Genomic DNA, 23,374 nt, shown 5'->3' on the forward strand with positions numbered 1-23,374 from the left:
TTTATAAATCACTAAACTTCTTAGATCTAAATTAGATTACTGTATAGATTACAGATTCATCTTTTTTTTTCTCTTCCTTTCTCCTTTCTTTTTTTTTTCCTTTTTATGTTACCTACCAAATGTGTTTCCCACTAAATGTTTTCTTTCTCTCGTTAAAAATTGTAGTTCATCCCTTTCACCTTTCATACCAGTAATGTATTAGAATGGATAGAATTTATTTGTAATTATGTAAAACAGTTTTGTTATGCCCATTTTTAAACTGTTATACGCTTTGAAGCCTTTGATATTGCGTACATAACAAAATACTTAATAAACTTGAAACTTGAGTGCATTCATTAGCAGGAGGCTTTTTCTTTTGTTTGTGGGACTGACTTGGTGCACAGCTGTTTTAGTGAGTGAGTTTTTTTGCTTTTTGATTATTTTCCCTCCATTCCCTAATTTTTGGTCCAGAACATCCCGCACAGATGACTCTTTCCAATTTTATTTGCACTCATACTCTTCTTTTCTTCCCCATAGTGCTAAAGATAGATTTATGTTCCTGCTCCTTTGGACTCTGAAGAGGCTCCAAAGAGGTATGGACTACCTTTTTGGTTACTCCCCATCAAGCACATGTCCTTGTGCCACATTCCATGCAAGGGCCCAGCTTTTATTTTGCCTCAGGCCCTGGATGATGTCACTATTGGGGACTCCACTACAGTACCTGCCTGATTGCTAAACAGTGTGCACTCAGATGCCAGTCAGATGGTAGCTCTGGTATCCTGTGAAAGTCCCAGCTTTTATTCAGCCTTAGGTCTTGGATGATATCACCAAAGGGGAATCTGCTACAGTGCCTGCCCAACTGCTGAACAGTGTGCACTAAGATGCTGGTCAGATGGGAGCTCCTTCAATTACAATTTCTATGTTCTGTCTAAAAATGGGCTTTGACATATTAAAATATAAGGGCCTTTTTACTAAAGTGTGGCATAGGTTTGCACTTCCTAGATATGAAGGAGTCCTGGACTGATTTTCCCGAGTTCTGGACTAAGCTCTCCCTTTTCCAAGGATGCTAGCTTGTGTTTAAATACAGATCTGACCTATCTCTCATATTAGCTTGCCTGTACTGTGTGCCTTAGCTTCTTATACTGTACTTATAATGTATACTGACATAAGCATAATGTACTTTGCCCTCCTGGACATGTAACAATGAAACTGCAAAGCTTAGGAAAGTAGAGTTGCTCCCTATAGGACTATAAGGTTAAGCCCTGAACCAATAGTAAGAGCAGGCTTAGGACTAATGTTTGCTAAGGAAATATAGCAAAATTAGCAAATGAAGAATTGTATCTAGCATCCAGCTGTCTAGCCAGGAAATGTATAAATGTCACTGTAGTTCCTGTTTTCTGCACTTCTGAGGCAGCATGTTTACTGTCCAGGAGTCCTGCATATGCTGAATAGAGATAATTTTGTACTTTCTTCACGTCTCTGGTTTTGTGACTGCACAAGTGACCTTTCATTTGGCGCACGGACAGGGACTTAAGGTCATTTGACCACCGGTCACTCGATCAGTCACTTGTGTCCCGTCTAAGAGCCGACACGTCTGCCTAGCCAGCTGGTCCCCTATTTGGGATCGGCAGACTTCGGTGGCTTCGACTGGCTCAATTGATTTATCCAGTCCTGGTTTAAAAGTACAGAACCTGATACCTGTCTGAATCTGGGGTGGCCACCATTTCTGTCCTGTCTTCTTCCTCTGCCTAGTAGAGCTACTTGATCTGTCACTGAAGTTGCGGGGAGGGATTCTAGGAACTGTTACTTTCTGATTGGGTAACTAAGCTGAAGTCATCTATGTTTTTGTTTGAGAGTGTCTGAGTGCCCATCCCATTGACCTGTTAGTACTGTGTTTCCTTAGTCCAGAGATGGGTGGGGCCAGGATACATGTGGTGTGCTTCAAGGATCTCTACTATCACCTACATTATTTAATGTCTACCTTTCATCACTAGGTTCATGCCTAAGCAATCTGGATATAAGACTGTTCAGTTATGCCGATAACATCACAATAGTTTTACCTTGTAATTTGGTTCTATCTCAGATTACTACTCAAATTGAGACTGTAATGGAAAGGATGAATCTTTGGATGCAATTCAAACTTAAGCTTAATTCTGATTAAACAAAATTCTTTGTAGCATCTCCTACCAAAATTTTTCATGAACTTTCCATCAATATACTTTCAACATCTTATACAATCCATCCAATGATTAAAATTTTAGGAATCGTATTAGATCAACATCTTACTATGAAAACCCAGTTAGATGCTGTTGTACGCAAAAGTTATTTTACTTTATGGAGACTACAAACAATTAGACCCTATTTTGAATTTTCAGCCTTTAAATTATTGGTCCTATCATTACTGTTGAATATCCTTGACTATTGCAATGTTGCTTATTTATCAATTACTGAGAAGGAATTATTGAGATTATTATTCAGAACACAGCAGTTAGATTGATTTACAGATTAAAGAAATATGATCATGTTACATTATTTTATTGCAAATTGCATTGATTGTCTGTGGAAGCTCATTGATGTTGCATTGATGTTGAAAGTATTGTTCAAGCAGGGCTGTTTTTGTTACAAGGTTTTATATGGTGCCGCCCCTACTTATCTGGCTAATAGTGTTTCCATAGCTATGCACAAATGCAGTAGAAAAACCAATGCTCTGTTTAATTTCCCTTCTGTAAAAGGTTGTAAAAGCAAGAAATTCCTAAATTATGCTTTAGCATCTCAGGCAGCTTCTCATGAAAAAGAGTTTCGATCATTGTTGCTCACAGCTGTTTATTACATATATTTTTGAAACAGCTAAAAACCTATCTTTTCTCCAAATACCTGACTAGCTGACTCATTCAAATATACAATTATGTTTAATGTTTATAATCTTTTGTAAACCGCATAGAAATTTTTGGTAACGCGGTCTATAATTATAATGTTATTTTATGTTATGTTTTTGTCCTCCATTGCATGATGGGGGGAAGTCCGTTTACCCATGGGGAACCCCTTGATACAATGTTAGTCAATTTTAAAAAGGGATTTGGCTCTGATTATGGGGCCACACTTAAACGATCAACCCTTATTTGTCTGTGCCAGTTAGAACGGCCGATGTTCGATGTGGGCTGGCCCCCGTCTGGCTCCCTGTATGAGGACATAACTGGTCAGGTTTTCATCGTAATAACCCACCCTAAGACTGGCCACCCTAATCAACTCCCTTCTATAGATAGTTGGTTAGACCTGGTCCATTGCAAGCCTTCTTGGCTTTTCCCTCCTGTACTCACAAACTCCAGTCTCAGGTCCTCGCCCTTAGGAAAACCACCAATGACCGCTATTGTGCTACTCCTGTTCTTGGGTCTGACCCTTCAACTGACATACTTGAAATACCCACCGCTCTGCCTTCTTATTCGGAGGCCACAGCCTACACTAAGCCCCAATCTTCTCAGGAACAGACTTGGGCCCGCACTCTCTCGGGCCATCTGTCCTGAAAGGGGGGTGGATACAGATGTGTGTGGATACAGATATACACCAATTCAGACTCAGACATCGACACACCGAACGCGAATGCAGTGGGTACCCTCATATTCATTCCTTAACACCTGGCCCTCATGATTGCCAAGAAATGCATTGACCTGGCACACTCTGGAGAACCTGCTATGAAAATGACCCTCAAGAGACATTTTTTATCAATCACCTTGATCAGTTAGTCCGAAATACAGTCGGACAGTGCATAATCTGTTCTAAAACAAATCCCCCTAACCCGTTGAGATACATCTGATGCAGGTCCTATCTGTAGATTTCACCCACATGCCCATTTCTCGCTCCCTTAGCCACCTCCTGGTCTTCACAGACACCCTAACCAGATAGGTCAAAGCCTTTCTGACTCGCACTGAATGCGCCAGGGAGGTAACCAAACACCTCCTGAATGACATAATCCTGCGCTTCGGTCTTCCCATTTCTATAGGCAGCGACAACCGCCCCGCCTTTATCGCTGAGGTCATTCAACAACCTGCTCAGGCCCTCCAAATTAAGTGGAAGTTATACGCTGCATATCATCCTGAAAGCTCTGGTCAGGTAGAAAGGATGAACAGAACCTTTAAGACCCTTCTCACAAAATGAATTGAAGGAACCAATCTGTCCTGGCCTGTCCTGTTGCCCACTGTCCTATTTCAGATCAGGTGCACCCCATCCAAACCCACTGGATTATCCCCATTTGAGCTCATGTTCGGCCGCCCATCGCCCATCATGAACCCAGACCCTGGTTCATTTGCTACTCTGGGATCGGATATCCTCGAGTTGGGTCCAATCTTTAGCCAAGGCCCTCCAAGAGCTCCACAAATGGTTCATGGAAAGGGCCCCATTACCGATAGCCACACAAGTTCATGATTATGTCCCTGGAAATACATTATGGCTGAAAACATGGAAGGCAGATCCCCTTAAGCCTAGGTGGATAGGTCCTTTTACTGTTCTCATTTCTTCCCCCACCACTGTCAAGGTGTCTAGACACGAAACTTGATTTAACTACAGCACAGTCAAGCCAGCTGCCATGTGGCAAGCCACCCCAGGCAACACAGATCTCCAGTGGAAGATCTCTAAAAAACCTCAAAAGTGTTTTGAACATTTACCACTGTGCTTAGCAGGTGTTTTGAGTATAACCCTTTCACAAGTGTTTTGAGTTTAACTGACTGCCTGTGGTTCACCACTGCCTCTAGCAGGTGTCTTGAGTATAACGTCTTTGGTTTCTAACTATTTCTGACGATGAGCTTCCTATGTCAGCACTGTCAGCACCTTCTGTATTATATATCTGATTTTTGCTTTGCCCTCACTGTCCTGTGTTTCTTTCTTCTGTATTTCTTCCCTATTGTACTAGGGGACCAGTCACAGTCTCTTAGCACCTGCAAGCTGTGCCTCTCCCAGGTCCGTAATGGGAATAGGGAAGAAACAGCCCTTCTGCACCGTACCCAATTTAAGTGCCCCACTTCCCTTTTGCCTGATGTTTGCCAGCATGAAGGGGTTAAGTACGGAAAGTGTCAAACATCATAGGGTATCATCTGTTTCCAACCTACCGACAATGAGGTTGAAAAGTGGGCTGAGATCCGCATTGATAATGCTCAAGGCCCACTCCTCAACCAGACCCTTATCGTTGACCCCACGCATCCTGTATCTTTGTATTTTGATGCATGTGTGTTGTCTGATATCGCCCAAGGCCATGGTACAGCCCCTAATATGGTTTTGTGTGGCTCTCTAGAGTGGCAGCGCTATTATACCTCGTGTGATAAATATATGTGTCTGTATAACCAACTACCCTTAAAGCTGCCCCCAGGATGAACACTTCCTTACAGGTGGAGCATGCCCCGTGTGGCACTGTGTCACGTGGGCTACCTACGCATACCCAGCTAAGGTCCCCTCTGCTTCACTTGTCAAAGGTCCTAATCCCGGCCCCTCTTGTTCTGTGGGCCACTGTAACCCTATGGTCTTTACTATCCACAACCTCCAGACCTGGAATGCCCATATCCAATCCACCGCCAGCCGCATGGGATTCTACATTGATGGTAAAGGGCTGGACCCAGGAATTGTCATGTATGTCCGTGTTGTATCCAGCCCTCGTGCCCCTGTACATCACTCCGTTGTGTTTCCCCAGTTTTATAAAAATATGAAAGTGGATATAGACATACCTGTGATTACTAGAAATCTGTTTGTGCAATTTGCTGAAACCATAGGCCAGACTCAATGTTAGCAATTGCTTTGTCTGTGGCAGGACTGGTATGGGAGAACAGTGGCCATGGGAGGCAAAGCATACCTTGATATGAAATTCATTCACACAATTGTTAGTACATCATTTCCTTGATGTGATTTACTTAGGGCTCCTTTTATGAAGGTGCGCTAAGCGTTTTAGCACACGCTATAACGAAAATCTACTGCCTGCTCAAAAGGAGGTGGTAACGGCTAGCAAGCGCAGCAATTTAGTGCGCGTTATTCTGCGTGTTAAGGCCCTAACGCGCCTTCGTAAAAGGAGCCCTTAGTTTATTTGGTGATCAATTTGTTTTTTTGTTGTATTAGATTTCATTCATTCTTTCCTTATATTCTTTACTAATTTATGCATCAATTTATCATTTATTTAACATAAAATAATGATAGACTTAAACAGAATGCATTTATATTATACAACACTTTTGCTTCAGATGTATTGTAAACAAAAATTCCTTTTTTTCTCTTTCTTTTTTCTCTCTTCTTCTTTTTCTTCATGTTTTCTGGGGGTCTTATTTATTCTCTTTTTCTGTTTTTTTGTTTCAGTGTTTTTATTGCAATATTGGAACATTTGGATTGATACGTCATAGGTTTTATTACTCAATACCAAAGTATATTGTCTTTGTATAGTTTTTGAAATTTAAAGCACATTTTAGTGAATTCATTGTTTTTAAATTGTATGTTATTTTCATTAAAGTTTACTTGTTATGTCCATTTTAATTTTAGAGGGTCCCACCAGACTTGACTGGTGGGATCATAATATTAGCTGAGCCAGTCACTGTGTGGTTATAATTTATGGGAAGGTGTGTGTGTGTGGGGAGGAAGTTATTGTTGGGGGAAAAGTGTGCTAAGAACGGTGAGGAATAGTGTGATAGGTTGGAAGTGAAGGCTGAGGATTGGTTGGAATGTGTATGGATTCTGGCAGGTTAAGGTTAATTCTGGTGTGGGAGGTTTGGAAGGAGGTGTGCGAATGTGTTTAGAGGGAGGTTACGGTGATATGTGACAAATTCGGGGGGGGGGGGGTTTGGGGCGAAGAAGACAGATTATTGGTTTGGGCTGCTTTGTAGTTGCCATTTTTTTGTTGTATTGCAGCGCTAATTTCGGGTGCTGGTGGAGGGGCGATATTAAAATTTCTTCTCGGCCAATTCGGCGCTGCAGTCAGGAGCTGTGATGCTGTACGTGAGTACATTATTCAGTGCAGTATCGGGTGTCTGGGAAATCTGCGGGAGGAGCCTCCATTGCCGACGCAGGTGCGTTGGTAGACGCAGGAAGTTGGTGTCATTTAGTGTGGGCGGCCCTTTCAGGTATTGGAGGTTTGGCTGCTTCTGGCATTGAAAGTGGTGCGGGGAAGACTAGATTCTGTTTAGCCATTAAGGGTGTTGATTGCTACGGGATAGCAAGTGTGGGTGGGGAATGGTAATAATTCAGTTTTTCGGTAGGGTTTTTTGCTGAGTGATATTTGCTTCTGGTAAATATTTTGGTGGGTTGATTCTGGAAATTTGAGGTATGTGACATGATTTGTTGAAGTTGGAAGTTGTAGGGAGTTGTTTGGTTGTTGGGGTTTATGGAGATTGTATTGGATTAAAAAAAAAAAAAACTAACTAAGCTAACAATTTTACTTTATTGGGACGTGGTTTGTTTGGATTGTTGAATTTTCATTCAAGGGGTCTGGTGATGGCTCCTAAGAAGACAATGTCGTAGGGTGGCGACAAGTCAAGGGGACGTGGTTGGACTTCAGTTTGTGGGGTTGGAAGAGGTCAAGCATATGCTGGTGGTCTAGTATTAGTTGGAGCTCAAGCGAAAGTTGCTGCCTGACAGGTAGAGGAAAAGGGAAGGATCGGGTGGGGGCACGAGGTGCTTCCCGATGAGGTGGTGGCTGAAGATCCAAAAGTTTCAGAAGTCATGGCTAGTGGTTCTCATAATTCAGGAACACATGCACCAGATGGTGAGTTATTATCTGATTTGCTTAATGTTTTTGGGAATGTGCTGGATAAGAGGGATTGGGGGTTCAGAGGTGGTGAGAGGGTAGGTGTGGTGTTGCGGGTAAACAAAAAAAATATTTGTCTGCAAGTGGATTTTTGTTACAGTAGGCGTTAGCAACTAGTACTTGGAAGGCATATTGTACTGGTTGGCTACGTTTTAGACATTTTCTAGATCAGTTTGGATGGCAGTGTGCTTTTCCTTTATCTGAAGAGTGCATAATTCAATTTTTGTTATTTTCTTTGGAGCAGAGCTGGTCATATGGAATGGTGACCCAGTCGATAGCTTGTGTGGGATTCCTAGCTAAAATTTGGGGTTGGCAGGATCCCACATGAACATTTTATGTGCACAAGCTATTGATTGGATATTCAAGGCATGGGGTTTTAACTCGCCCCCGTTTGGTACATTTGCCTATTGATTATGACAAGTTGGTAAAATTATTTTCAGCCTTACCTGCTGTTTGTGCTTCCCCATATGAAGTGGTGTTATTTAAAGTAGCTTTTGTAGTGGCATTCTTTGCTGCTTGTAGAATTGGGGAATTAGTTGCGCCCTCATGATTGGCTCAGGGAGCAACTAGTTTGCTTTGGAGGGATTTTGTATTGGAGCAGCAGAGGCTTAGTTTATGTATCCGCCGGTCTAAAACTGATCAGGCAGGTAAAGGAGCATGGGTGCAATTGCATCAGGGATTGCAGGTTGAGTCCTGCCCTGTGCGTTGAGCATATGAATATGCATCAATTCGACCAATGGATGGTCTGTTTTGGTTGGTGCATGCTAATACGGCGCCTTTGACCAGATTTAAATTTAAGGCAGTATTGAAAAATGTTTGGCGGTGGCTGGGTTTAACCCCAGGGAGTATGGTACTCATTTATTTCATATTGGGGCGGCCACTTATGCTGCTCGTCAAGGGGGATCTGAGGCTTTGATTTGTAAAATAGGGAGATGGAGATCTACTCGCTTTAGGAGATATGTGTGTGGTGCTGATAAGGTATGCACTTCTTATTGTTAATTCTTTTTCTTTCAGATCAGCTTCTCGATTGGATTCCAGCTCCCCCACTTCCTGACATTTGTGTGTGGATCTGTTGACACTCTTATGTATTTTGGGCACATAAGTATGCAGTAGAGTTACATTGGAGTACAAATCTGGGACTAGTGGAAAAAGGGATTCGAATTTGATGGCTGGGCATTCAAGGAATGTTGTGGGATCAACTATTACCGACTGTACATCAAGCGAGTCAGTTTTCTTCTCCTGTATTGATTGTTATCCATCTGGGGAGTAATGATTTATGTTCAGTTAAAGAGGCGGAGTTGATCAAGTGTATGAAAAGAGATTTATGTTTTGTAATTTGTTATTTCCCGAATGCTAGGGTTGTATGGTCTAAGGTTATCCCTCGGAGAGAATGGAAAGGTATTTGGAAGGTGAGGGCAATTGAAAAGTTGCGCCGTAGAGTGAATGCTGAAGTGTCCAAGTTTGTGTCAGTGACGGGGGGGGGAGTAGTATTAGCGCATGAGTTGTTAACAGCTGATTGCGTTGGTTTATATCGACAGGATGGAACCCATAGACATCATTTACCTCGATTTTCAAAAGGCTTTCGACAAGGTGCCACATGAAAGGCTGCTTAGGAACTTATCAGTGTTTTTTAGAATGGGAACAAAAATGGAAGAGAATTAATGTGTGTGGAATGGTGGGGGGGGTTACTAATTTTTTCAGCTAAATAATTAAATCCACCTCAACCAGACATAGGAGAACTCACGCACCATTCACACACCCTCCATCCAAAATCGTCAAAAGAAAAAAAAACTGTTCGACAACCTCCTAACACTCGACCCCTAACTCTACAACCTATTGACCTCGACCACAAACTACAAAACCTTCAAAAAAGAAATAAAAACCCTTCTATTCAAAAAACACATAAAACTGAACTAACACAATCAGAACTGTCCCAAGCATCATCTGCAACTACTCCATATGTACTTCTGATGTCATGACAATTCAGACATAATTTATGTTATGTTTGGAATAATGGTTACATATATGAGGTTCAATAAAAGAAAATTTTCAGTGCCTGTTTCTATTATGACCATTTATTTTTCATGGTTGTTACAAAAAAAAATTTTTACATGGGGAGGGGGTGTCAAAAAATGATGGGCCCCGGGTGCTACATACCCCAGGTACGCCACTGTTGTTACCCTAGGGAAGTTCACTAGTCTCAGGTTATTATTTCTTGAAACATTCTCTAGAAATTCTACTTTCCTTCTGAGATTTATGCTGTCTTTGATAATAGTTTCTTGAACTTGTTTAGTAGTTTTAACGTCCCGTCTGATATTGTCCATGACTGATTTAGAGCCAGTCAATTCAGTTTTTAATTTCTCAATTTCACTTGTCTGAATCTTTATTTTCTCTTCTATCTGCTGGAAATGTGGGTTTATCGATTTAGGAAGATTGGTAACTAGTCTCAAATCGCATCTAAATTAACCTCCTGGGGTTTCTGTAATTGAGAAATACAAAGTTTAAAACTTTCCTCACCAACTGGCTCAGTCTCTCATCGTTTGCCCTCCTGGATTCTGCCATCTCCTTCTAGTGCTTCTTCCTCGGTATCCAGACTTGGACTCTCCTCAAAATGCAGGGAGTCTAGCTCCAAGCTCCCCTCAGTAATCTTTCCGACCTCCAGTGCAAGGTGAGCTCCTACTTCCGGAAGCTCTTCCGCCCATGGGGAGCTGGCAATCCGGGAACAGGAGGTGGCGCCCTGGTATCAGGGCCGAGGGTGGTTTCAAGGCCCAAGGTGATCCCTTCCGTGCCATTCCCACGGAGTGTCTCCACTTTGCTGTGAGTCCCGATTTGCTGTGAGGTTCCCTGCTTCCGCCGCAGGAGCTCCTTGATATTACCCAAAGCCGCCGCTCCAGAGTTCTGCGAGGTCGTAGCAGAACTCCTTCCTCTTCGCTTAGGCATTTTAGCTTCAAGGTAAGTAAAGAAAAAAAAAAACGTATATGGAGGTGCTCCAAATCGTGGCGTTCAACCAGGCTAATCAGCAGCCATCTTGGATCCCGAGTCTCCTCCACATTTTTTAATTTTAATTTCATTTTCAATACTTGTTTTATTTCTTAGACTCCTGAGGCAGGCCCTTGTGGGCCGAAACACGATCATGTCGAGTCTGTTTAATAAATAGGATTGAGCACCACCTGGTCTCCTCCGTTGTTGTTTTTGTGCGCATGTGAAACAATGGGCTCCTTTTATCAAGGCGCGCTACGGGGGTTAGCGCGTTTGCCATTTCATCATGCGCTAACCCCCGAGGCAGCCTAAAATCCTAACGCCTCATCAATGGAGGCGTTAGGTACTAGCACAGCAGGCGGTTTAACGCGCGGTATTCTGCGCAATAAACTGCTACCGTGCCTTTGTAAAAGGACCCCTATAATATCTTAGGTCATTTATAACAATACTTTATGATTTGTTTCTAGTATGTCCAAAAAATGTCATCTCATTAGGCTCAGACTGTAGGTCACATGAAAGAATTTCATAATATTATGTAATATAAATCAATAACTACCTGGACCTTGAAAAGTTCAAATGTATTTATAGGGTGTATTAGCCCAAATATAACTGTCTCTTTTTCTGGGACAAATGTTCCTAGAACAATAGAGAGAAAATGTAAAGTTAATGGGACACAAACAGCTATGTTTCTACCACAAAACTGAATAGCAAAATATATTCCACTTACCAAAAAGCTTATCCCAAATAATGAGGATGCCACCGAAATTTGAGTCAACATAATAAGGATTTCTGCCTATGAAATGCAATTTTAAGAAGTGATTAATTCATGGAATACAAAACGGAGGCATGTACATTATCACCATTGAAAGACTGCACTTTCTTTAGGAAAACAATATTTGAACTAAATTTGGAATGGAAAAGTAAAGCATTTCTAGTTCTTACTCATGTTTTTCTACTGCCACAGAGAACATGGAAAGTATTAACTATTAAAACAGCTTGTCATTTCTTTGTGCTAATAGAAAGGGATTTCAGCTGTTATATACATCCATTTTAAAGCAAATGAAGCACAAACTCTGGCATACATTTAGCAGAGAGGCATGGAAATGATAAGTAGATATGTCTCAAGTAAAGATGGAAGAGTTAAGGTGACAAAAAAGTTGAGTTAGGATTGGTTTATGATTATATCTATCTATATCTATATATACAGTATATAGGTTGGAGAACAGTTCAGTAGTTAGACAAATGCAGTATTCCATGGACTAATAATAAATATATTCATTCATTCATTCATTCTCTATAGATAGATAGAATATATTTATTATTAGTCCAAGGAAAACTACCTTTATCTAACTACTGAACTGTTCTCCAACATAGCAAAACTTCTGACAAATTCCCAATTCTTGGGTCTTTTCATTATCTCACTTTCCCCACCCATTCCCCTCTACCCAACTTTCATAGTCATATATTCTGTTTTATTTTAAATTCAGAGAGTAAGCACAATCAGTATCACATAATCTATTTATAAGAGAATTAATGTCATATAAGAAGAAGTTAAGAAATGTATTGGGATTGATGCATACATCCCTAGCGATAATGAAAGTTTGAATCACTATTGGGTAACATCACTGAGATCCCAGAAGATTGACAAGTAGATTCTTTAGTCGTATGAGATATTGAGTTGGTGTGCTTTCTGAATTAGATCATTTTAGAGCTAATTCTTAGATCAGGTTTATTAAATAGCCACTATAATTAGATTTCTGTTTTATTTTAATGGCATATCATCAGTCTACTTTCGAGTGATGTGCCTTCAATCATGACTCTTAAGTGTTTTATATTTCAGTAGAGTCAGGAAAAACAGAGCATAAGGAAAGTAAATAGTACGAAAGAGATTGATACTAATATTGATTTACCATGGTGAACTCGGTGGTGACTGGGAGTATTGAGAATTAGTTCCAGAGGACCCAAGTTATCAATTATCTAGAAAAATAATAATAATAATAAATTAATTACAATTTACTTAAGACGAAAGAGCATAAAAACAGCAATGAAAATGAGGCTGTTATAAAGGAAAGAAAGAAATGGTGGCTGAGGGCTGGGAATTACTGGAGACCAAGTAAACTCAAGTGATAGGACAACAGAACACATTGAATAGATCAGAGTTTCTCAACTTCAAGTCAAGTACCCCCTAAGTCTAACAAATATCAACTGAGTATCCCCCACCCAAACTCTGCCCCAGACCCCACCCCCATAATAATAGTACTAATTGTAATGCAATTTCTTCCAACCATTTTTCATATACACACAATGTAATCTTATTAATACAAACTGGTAACCACAAAATTAAAAAAAAACACAAAGCACACTGTACACAGAGAAAATGTTAATTGTCATTTATATTTGTTTTGGGTTTTTTTCCAAAAAGGTCAAGGCAGATGACTTTAAAATATGCAATGTCACCTCAGTAACAACTACAGAAAAATAGACAAATACTTGTATAGTGCTAAATATAAACAGCAGATATAAATTCTCAAAAATGACACATTTCAATCACTAAATTGAAAATAAAATCATTTTTCCTACCTTTGTTGTCTGGTGATTTCATCAGTCTCTGGTTGCACTTCCTTCTGACTGTGCAATATTTCTTTCTTTCTGCCTCCTGCATGCTTCCTCTCCTCCGGACCTCATTCCCTTCCCCAACAAACATCTTTCTCTGTCCCTCCACGAGTCCAACTTTTCTTCCTCTCTCCTCCACCCCCATTGGCAATATGTCTCCCTCTCTCTCACTGTCTTTCTCTTATTCCCTCCCTTGCTGCAAAGGGAATGGGGGAAAGAGAGAGGGAGATATCCAGGGTGCAGCTCTCCCACTCCCTCTGCTACCACATCCAACATTTCTTTCTCTCTGCCTCTTGCATGCTTCCTCTCCTCGGTCCTCATTCCCTCCTCCAACCAACTTTTCTCTCTCTCTCTCTCCCCATGAGTCCAACTTTGTATTCTCTGCCTTCTTCCCCTTCCCCTGAGTGTGACATTTCTCCATCCTTCCTTTCTACCCTCCCCATCCATCTCTCCCTCTCTCCCAATGATTCCCGCTTTCTGCCTCCTGCATGCTTTCTCTCTTTCGCCTCATCCCTTTCCTCAAGTGTGACATTCCTCCTTCCCACTCCCAGTCCATCTCTTCCCAACCCCACTCACAACATACTCTCCCCATGCACCATTTCTCCCTCTCCTCCATACCATGCCCATTTCTTCCTCTCTCATCACTCTCACTCATCCTGCAACAATTTTCCTTCCTTCCCTCCCCCCTAACTGCACTCACAACTAATATGCTCTCTCTCCATGCACCATCTCATTTTCCTCTCCAGCATGCAGCACCTCTTTTCCCTTCCCTTTCCCTCCCCCTTGTTCAGTACCCTTCTCCTTCTCCAGTCCTTCCCCATGTCCAGCAGTACCTCTTCTCTGTCCAGCAGTACCTCTCCTCTCCCTAGTGGCAGCTCACTGTGTGCTTTTAACTTTCCCACATAGCTGCTGCTAGTGTTAGTTTAGCCGCGGTTCCATCAGGCAGCCTTGGGGCCTTTGCTAATTGGATCACCTACAATAAAAGAGGAAGATGCATCATCAGAGGTGGGCTGGCCTAGCAAAGGCCAGAGGCTGCCTGATGGAATCGCCGGCTCAGCAGTACCTCTCCTCTTCCTAGCAGCAGCTTACTGTGTGCTTTTAACTTCCCCACACAGCTGCTGCTAGCATTAGTTTAGCTGCAGTTCAATCAGGCAACCTCAGGACCTTTACTAGGCTGGCCCACCTCCGATGATACAAATTACTTTTTTGTCAGAGGCGGGCCAGCCTAGAAAAGATCCAAGGCTACCTGATGGAATCACAGGCTAAACTAATGCTAGCGGCAGCTGTGTAGGGAATTTAAAAGCACACTGTGAGCTGCTGCTGCTGGTCTGGGGGGGGGGAGGGAGGCTGAGGAGAGAAGGCGAGAACGGTGGGAGATACGTGATGGCAGAAGGAAGTTGGTAGACATACAGCACTGATGCCGTGCACCCTATAATAATGGTGTACGTATCCCCTGGGGTATGCATACCGCATGTTGAGAACCTCTGGAATAGACCAAAAGGTCCCTATCTTATGAAAAGTATTGCGCTATTTAGAAAATGGGGAAAACACAAATCAAATCAAGAATAAAAATAAATAATTTCCCTAGTTTATATATTGAACAGCTTGTTAATTTATGTAGGTAAAGCAGGCATCTACTTTTATTCCAGGTTATGAAGGCACATAGGTGTCTATGTCACATATTTTTGAAAGTACTGTATCATCTATCAAATCACAGCTCTTGTTAATTAAATAAATACTTAAATCATAATAAAGTTCACAGACCAATAACCAATAGTTTAGTGATAACACCAAACTGTGGTTGTAATAGGGACCATCATTGCCTTTACTGTCCCTGACCCAACCATAGAGAGTCTGACAATTCTCCTGTTTTTTTTCCAAATTCTTTCCAGTCGGCTTACTAGTTGTTTCATTTTTAGAAGTTCAGTGTCAAACCATTTGTTATATTTATTTGCGCAGCTTTTGCTATTTCGTTTAGGGGCAATTTTATCTAAAATGGATGTGCTAGTTTTCATCCAGTGATCCCAGAAATCGACTCCATCTCCTATTTCCGCTTGTAGTTCATATTGTGACCAGTATTCCTCTGGATTGATATAACCCCTTGTGTGATGTTCTCTTTTTATCCTTGGATGTGTTTTAGATTTTAAATGAGTCCAGATTAATTTGAAATAATAAGTAAAATGGTCAGACCAGATAGCGTGACACCAGGTGCCATCAGGTAGAGAGATGGCAGGGTCTAAAATTTCCTTTGTGGACATAGCTACCACATTTAAGTGATGACCTTTTTCATGTGTTTGTGTGGGTAAAGGGAGATTGTAATTGAGTAGAGATAGAAAGTTTTTAAAGTCTTTCATATCTGGATTGTCCTCTTCATCTAGGTGTATGTTTATGTCACCTGCGATTAAATTGTAAGAAGGAATAATTGAATTATGTAGAAAAAATTCACAAAAGTCCTCTTTGGCTTTTGGCCAGCTTTTCGGTGGGACATAGAATAATATGCAAGATAGGGATTCTTCTAGTTCCTTATTGCTAATTTTACAGGCTAATATTTCTAACTGATTGGTCATTTTGGAATCCAATAGTTCAAACTCAAATCCTTCCTTAAGAATAATTGCTAATCCTCCCCCTTTTCTTCCCTCACGGTTTAGTGTAAGGATTTTAAAATTATCTGGTAGAAGATCAATTATTATTGGATCTTCTTCAGACAATAGCCATGTTTCGGTTAGAAAAAGACAAGCTATTAGCTTGCTGATGATCCAATCTTTAATTAGGAAAGCTTTATTCCTGACAGATCTAGTATTAAGATATGCACAGGGAACAGAGGCAGATGTGATAGGCTTGATGGAAGTAGTGGTTCTGATATGTTTTATTTTCCTTATTCTTTTTGTAGGGGTTCGTTGATGTCTTCCTTTATTTGAGATTACATTAATATGATTTACCCTGTCTTCTAATGGGTTATTTATGTGCTTGATCGATAGGTCAGGGTAATGGACTGAACGCAATTGTGGACATAGTGAGTTAACATCTTTGATGCTACTGCTTATTAGATAGATAAGTAAAATCAATAGGAAATTCATGTTTGCAGGATAATATATCACTTCCTGTCGCAATAGCTATATTGGTTTTACTAACACTCCCAATTTCTAGTTTGTTTAGTTGATAGCAAACAGATTGATTTAGCTCTTAAGATGTAGCCAGGAACTGATAGTAGTGGTTGTGTTGGGTGAGCTAGCTCTCCCAACCTAAGTCATGCAAGCATTTAATACATGCGTTTAACATATGCGTTGAATACATGCGTCTAATTCATGCATCTAATGCATGCGTTTGATGTGTCTAATATATGCATCCCATGTGTTTAATAAATGTGTTTAGCAATCACATATGTGTCTAATACATGCATCTAATGCGTCTAGTACATGCGACCTAGGAATCTAATACCAACGACTTATGTAAATCCACATATATTAGAATTCCTGACCTCAATCTTATTAAATAAGTAAGTTCATATATGCTATTAGTCTGATACAATTATACTTTATTACACTGAATCCTTTCTCATTACCATTCACCCTTATACTCTGTGTTCTGAATCATAGGAGGTTCCCACTCTCCGTCCATTACCTCATTCCAGTCCTCTGGTTTCACAGCAACAGGATCAGGAATGTGCTCAGGCTTGTCCTAGTCCTCTGGCTTTGTGTTGATTAGCACGCGCTAAATCAGTTAGCACACGCTAAAACACTTAGAGCGCCTTTTTAAAAGAGGGGGTTAGTTATTTACAGGCTAGCAGATTCAAAGGTAAAAACCAAATGGGGAACAATTCTTTTCTATGGTCATGTGCTGGCTAAAATTGGAGAGCATCAATTAGTAGGAAGTCAGTTCAGAAAACAACAATTGGTAGGGCAAAAACTGGTAGGATGACAATTGGTAGGATGCAGGAAGTCTCTACCAATTGTCATTTTATAAATTGACTTCCAGGTGGCAGCCTGATTTGTCTGGATGAAATATCCAAGTGAAGATTACCTGTTATATGTGCCGCCACCACCTCCCAGGGCACCACTTCTTCCAGCCTTCTCCTGATCAACAGTGCCCATCACGGAGTCATACTACCTAATCTGTCTCGCTCATCTCCCGCAATTTGTTCTATACTCCATTCTTGTATCCAGCCAAGGTAAAGGGTGGAAGGTCCTGCAGGAATATGGCCACTGATGGGAGTCCTGCAGAATCCACTGCAGGCAGCCACAACTCACCCAGAAGCCTTCTCTCTGACATCACAGGGAAGTTCCCTCCAACATCTTCAATGTCAGAGGGATGAATCCCATGGAACCATAAAAATTGTCATAGGAACAGAACCATTGACAGGAGTCCCGCAGATTCCATCATGCTTTTTCACAAAGCCACCGGCAACAGAGGCTGACCCATAAGTCTACCCTTTGTCACAGGGAAGCTCTCTCTGACATTAGAGGGAAGGCCAATGTGGATGTCTTACAGATGGCCAGAGGTACACACTGAACAGGTCTTTCAGGAAAAGAGGCAGTCTACGTTGATGTCTTACAGCCTGCCACAGGTACACACCTGTGAGAGGGGGGCTTGAACTTGGGATACAGGAGGAAGTGAGTTGGGACAGAAGGAGGGAGGAAGGATGGGAGGGAGGGGGCATGAACTTGGGATAGAGAAAGAAGGAAAGAAAGAAGGGAGCGTGAACTTGGGACAAAGGAAGAAAGGAGGGATGGGCACAAACTTGGGACACAGAAGGGAGGGAGGAAGGGATGCAGAATATTGGATCCCAGTTCTGTAGACTTGGACATTTTTTTGTTCATTTGTTGGATTCCCTTTTCTTGCATTGTCATTATAGATTCAGTACTGCCATTCATTTGCCTAGATTTATGAGCCCAGTACTAAAAAATCAGTGCTAAACTCCTGAGCAAAATCTGACTCTGTTGCTGTCCATTTTATTTAAATGCGTCTAAATTTAGGAGTATAGTAAAATTGTGAGTAAAATGATAGGTACTTAGCCCAAGTAAATTATCAAAAATGCTAGTTTATAAGCATAAATGCATTAAAAATATGATTACCACATTTTAATGTGGGACTTTCCCATGCAATAAACCCATTTTTAATGTGATAATTTGTAAAATAGGGCTTTTTTCAGGTCCTGAACTATCCTCCCCTTTTACTAAACCACACTCCATGCTGCTCCTCATGCTTATAGGAACTCTATGAGAATTGGGAGCTGCACGGAGCATTCAGCACGGCTCCCTGCACTATGTTTATGTTTATTTATGATTTGATATACCACTCCAGCATTTTATTGACCTAAGTGGTTTACAAATTAAAATGAAATCTGCTATCATGGTTTAGTAAAAGGGGGAGGGGTATGTTTTGCATTAGAATGCAGAACTTGCAAAAAATTAAGGCATGAACATTTGGGCCCTGATTCTATAAATAGCACCTATCAATAGGCACCTAACATAATATTTTTTAATTGTTTAATTGGCGCTGACAATTGAAAGTATTATTATAAACCTATTTAAAAAAAACAATTTAAAAAATTGCTGGTAGGCGCCTACACCAAGGTGCCTACCCAAAAGGTAAGCATGGTTAGGGACAGAATTTGGGTATGTATTAAGATAGGCACAGGTATTTTAGGCCAAAAAACCCGGGCCTAATATGTACACACGGAGCCTAACTTTGAATGACATACAGTAAGTGCTGTTTTCCTAGGTGCCTACTGATATTGTTTATTGAAAGCTCTTCCTCTGATGTTACGTCCGGGGTCTCGTGCCTGGGAAGTGTTGTCAGAGGGAGAGCCGACGCTCACGCTAGGAAAATTAAAAAGGTACGGGGGAAAGGGGGGGGGAGAAGATGGGGAGGGGGGAGAGGCACCACCGGTCCCGGCACCCCTCACTATGCCACTGGCTAGGTGGATGATGCTGAAATGCCCATTTACAATCCATGACATGGCCCCAGTAAAAAAACAAAACCAAAACAAAGGCATAGTGTGCGATTAGCATACATAAACAGATAAATTGTCTGATAAAAAAAACCTGGATGCAATATTTTGCACGTCAAGAGGTTAACTCTTGAACTGAGCCACAACTGACCTGTGATGATCCAAAAATGCTCCTGCTACATATTGAACATTACGGTTCATAGACAAAACCACCGAAGACAAAGGCGCGCGCCGACAACTGAGCGCAAGACAGAAGCGCACGCCGAAGAAAAAGAATGTTTTTAGGGGCTCCGACGGGGGGTTTTGTTGTGGAACCCCCCCTTCTTTACTTAATACAGATCGCGGCAGCGTTGTGGGGAGTTTGGGGGGTTGTAACCCCCCTCATTATACTGGAAACTTAACTGTTTCCCTGTTTTTAGGGAAAAAGTGAAGTTTTCAGTAAAATGTGGGGAGTTACAACCCCCCAAACCCCTCACAACGCCTCCACAACGCTGCACGATCTGTATAAAGTAAAGGGGGGGGTTCGCCCCCACACTCCCCGTCGGACCCCTTTAAAACAGTCATTTTCTTCGGCGCGCAGCTCCGCATTGCACTGTTGTCTGCGCGCGCCTTTGTCCCGGCGCGCTTTTGACCTGACACCGAACATTACAATGCTTTTCATCTCAGAAACTCTATCTAACCCAGGGATCTCAAAGTCCCTCCTTGAGGGTCGCAATCCAGTCGGGTTTTCAGGATTTCCCCAATGAATATGCATTAAAAGCAGTGCATGCACATAGATCTCATGTATATTTATTGGGGAAATCCTGAAAACCTGACTGGATTGCGGCCCTCAAGGAGAGACTTTGAGACCCCTGATCTAACCCATCATTACCGTATTTTCGCGGATATAACGCGCGCGTTATACGTGTTTTTACGTACCGCGCATACCCCTCGCGCGTTATATGGCTGAGCGCGGTATACAAAAGTTTTAAAACATAGTTCCCACCCCGCCCGACGCCCGATTCACCCCCCCAGCAGGACCGCTCGCACCCCCACCCCGAACGACCGCTCGCACGCGCTCCCACCCGCACCCGCATCCACGATCGGAGCAAGAGGGAGCCCAAGCCCTCTTGCCCGGCCGACTCCCCGACGTCCGATACATCCCCCCCCCGGCAGGACCACTCGCACCCCCACCCCGAAGGACCGCCGACTTCCCGACAATATCGGGCCAGAAGGGAGCCCAAACCCTCCTGGCCACGGCGACCCCCTAACCCCACCCCGCACTACATTACGGGCAGGAGGGATCCCAGGCCCTCCTGCCCTCGACGCCAACCCCCCCCCCCCCCCAACGACCGCCCCCCCCCAAGAACCTCCGACCGCCCCCCAGCCGACCCGCGATCCCCCTGGCGACCCCCACGACCCCCCCACCCCCCTTCCCCGTACCTTTGGTAGTTGGCCGGACAGACGGGAGCCAAACCCGCCTGTCCGGCAGGCAGCCAACGAAGGAATGAGGCCGGATTGGCCCATCCGTCCTAAAGCTCCGCCTACTGGTGGGGCCTAAGGCGCGTGGGCCAATCAGAATAGGCCCTGGAGCCTTAGGTCCCACCTGGGGGCGCGGCCTGAGGCACATGGGCCCAACCCGACCATGTGCCTCAGGCCGCGCCCCCAGGTGGGACCTAAGGCTCCAGGGCCTATTCTGATTGGCCCACGCGCCTTAGGCCCCACCAGTAGGCGGAGCTTTAGGATGGATGGGCCAATCCGGCCTCATTCCTTCGTTGGCTGCCTGCCGGACAGGCGGGTTTGGCTCCCGTCTGTCCGGCCAACTATCAAAGGTACGGGGAAGGGGGGTGGGGGGGTCGCCAGGGGGGTCGCGGGTCGGCTGGGGGGGCGGTCGGAGGTTCTTGGGGGGGGCGGTCGTTGGGGGGAGGGGGGTTTGCGTCGAGGGCAGGAGGGCCTGGGATCCCTCCTGCCCGTAATGTAGTGCGGGGTGGGGTTAGGGGGTCGCCGTGGCCAGGAGGATTTGGGCTCCCTCCTGGCCCGATATTGTTGGGGAGTCGGCGGTCCTTCGGGAGGAGGGATGTATCGGACGTCGGGGGGGGGGCATCAGGCTTTCAGGATGGGGACAGACCTTCAAGGGGGGACAGTGCACGGAAGTCAGGGGGGGTAAACGGAGAGTCGGGACAGCGCACAGAAAGTCAGGGCGGGCGAAAGGAGCGTCGGGCAGCATGCGCGGTATACCCGTGAGCGCGGTATACCAAAGTTTTTGTACATAGCATCGTGATTTCTGCGCGCTATACCCGTGTGCGCGTTTTACACGGGTGCGCGTTATATCCGTGAAAATACGGTACTTTACCAGCAAGGTTTAATAAACTACAAGATACAGAAATGTAGCAGAACAGTCAGATTAGGGTTACCAGACGTCCGGATTTCCCTGGACATGTACTCCTTTTGAGGACATGTCTGGGGATCCAGACGGCTTTTCAAAACCTGGCACTTTGGCGGGTTTTGAAATGCTTCCTCCAAATTGTGTTGGGCAGGAGGGCATCCGCGTTTGCACGGATGCCCTCCTGCCCGACCAGATCATGCTGTTGGGAGGGGCTAGAGCAGGATTAGGGGCATGACTGGAGCATAATGGATGGGGATGAGTGGGCTAGGGGCGGGTCTAGGGGTCCAGATTTTATGAATGTAAAATCTGGCAACCCTAAGTCAGATGATTCATATGGTGGAGGCTTTTTTGAGTTGAGTTATCTAATTGGGACCAAGTGGTCTTATTGTTTCACATAAACTTGGCAATATATATTCAGTTAAAAAGAATAAACTTATTTTTTCTTAAAGGATTCAGAAAAAAAAAAGCTTCTGTAAGTAGATTGTTGGAATACTGCATGAGGATCACTTTGAAAGTATAGCTCAAGCCCTGATTTACCTCTGTGTGTATCCCAAACTGGTAAAGAAGGTTGAACTGAAAACAAGCAAAAAACACTGGGACCGGTATAAAGAGAGCCAAGGGAAGGTAAAAAACCTGAAAAATGAAAAAGACACATGCATTGTCATTCGTTTCCAGGTCACTTACATTGTACATTAAGTTTTACATAAAAGAGTATCAATTCTTCTATATGTCTTGCACTTATTAAAACATGGCTTTTCCAGAGAACAATTTGCATTTTTTTCATCTGGACTGACAGAAACACAGAATTAGAAAAGTTTTTTTCCATACATAAATTCATGTCATCCTAATGTCAAGTTTATCCAGACACATGACACCTCTAAAGTGTCCTTTCTGGATGTCAGCATTGTTTGGCAAAATAATGAATTCTACACTAAGGTGTTTAGAAAGGAGACAGATAGAAATTCTGCACTGCATTTCTCCAGTTTCCACCCCACGGCTTTCAAGAAAAGCCTCTCGTACTCTCAATTTTTAAGATTGAGAAGATTATGCTCTTCAGCGGAAGAATTCAAGGACCAGGCTAAAGAAATGAAGAACAGATTTCTTAGGAGGGGTTAGGAGATTATTAACACAGCTTTTAAAAGAGCCTTATATAAAAATAGAGATCTGTTGTTGACTTCAAAATGACAGGACAATGCATATAGCCAGGAGGAGAACCTGACGTGTACTTACTTATGCTCAAAACAGTCATACTGTCTCCAAAATAATAAGAAAACACTAGCAGATATTGAAAATTACTGGAAGATTTAAAGATCAGGACTGGAGAATAGCTTATCACAGAACAAAAAACTTGAAAGAGATATTATGTCCAGCAATGCTACCGACAACTGTGATTGAGCAGAGTACAAGTACTATTGGTCATTCCATATGTGGGACTTGACAGATGTGCAAGATCATGGATTTCACTAGGGTATTTTGCAATCCTTTGGATAAAAAGGAATATGTTTTAAAACATGCTTCAAATTGAAAAACAATAGGGGTAGTATATGTGATCAGATGCCCCTGTAATTTAATCTACGTCGGGCAAACCTCCAGACAATTTAATTTATGTCTTAATGAACATAAAAGCAACATCAATAGAGAGATATTAATGGTGCCTTTGGCAAGACATTTTGAAAACAAAAAGCATGATTTTTTTTTTTTTCTTAAGAGCAATTGTCAT

At 42.7% G+C, this 23,374-nt stretch overlaps 1 protein-coding gene across 1 annotated transcript in view; it reads right to left on the minus strand.

The window, feature by feature from the left end:
- The window catches only part of LOC117354916 (alkylglycerol monooxygenase-like), a 92,447-nt gene that overhangs the window by 53,387 nt on the left and 15,686 nt on the right, over positions 1 to 23,374 (minus strand). The window contains exons 3-6 of the mRNA XM_033932869.1: positions 22,192 to 22,287; positions 12,637 to 12,703; positions 11,454 to 11,519; positions 11,283 to 11,362 (exon numbers count right to left, since the gene is read on the minus strand). Of these exons, the coding sequence (XP_033788760.1) occupies positions 11,283 to 11,362; positions 11,454 to 11,519; positions 12,637 to 12,703; positions 22,192 to 22,287 (309 nt within the window). The remainder of the gene's footprint in view (positions 1 to 11,282; positions 11,363 to 11,453; positions 11,520 to 12,636; positions 12,704 to 22,191; positions 22,288 to 23,374) is intronic.

This window comes from Geotrypetes seraphini, chromosome 2 (assembly GCF_902459505.1).
Source record: "Geotrypetes seraphini chromosome 2, aGeoSer1.1, whole genome shotgun sequence".
NCBI classification, from domain to species: Eukaryota; Metazoa; Chordata; class Amphibia; order Gymnophiona; family Dermophiidae; genus Geotrypetes; species Geotrypetes seraphini.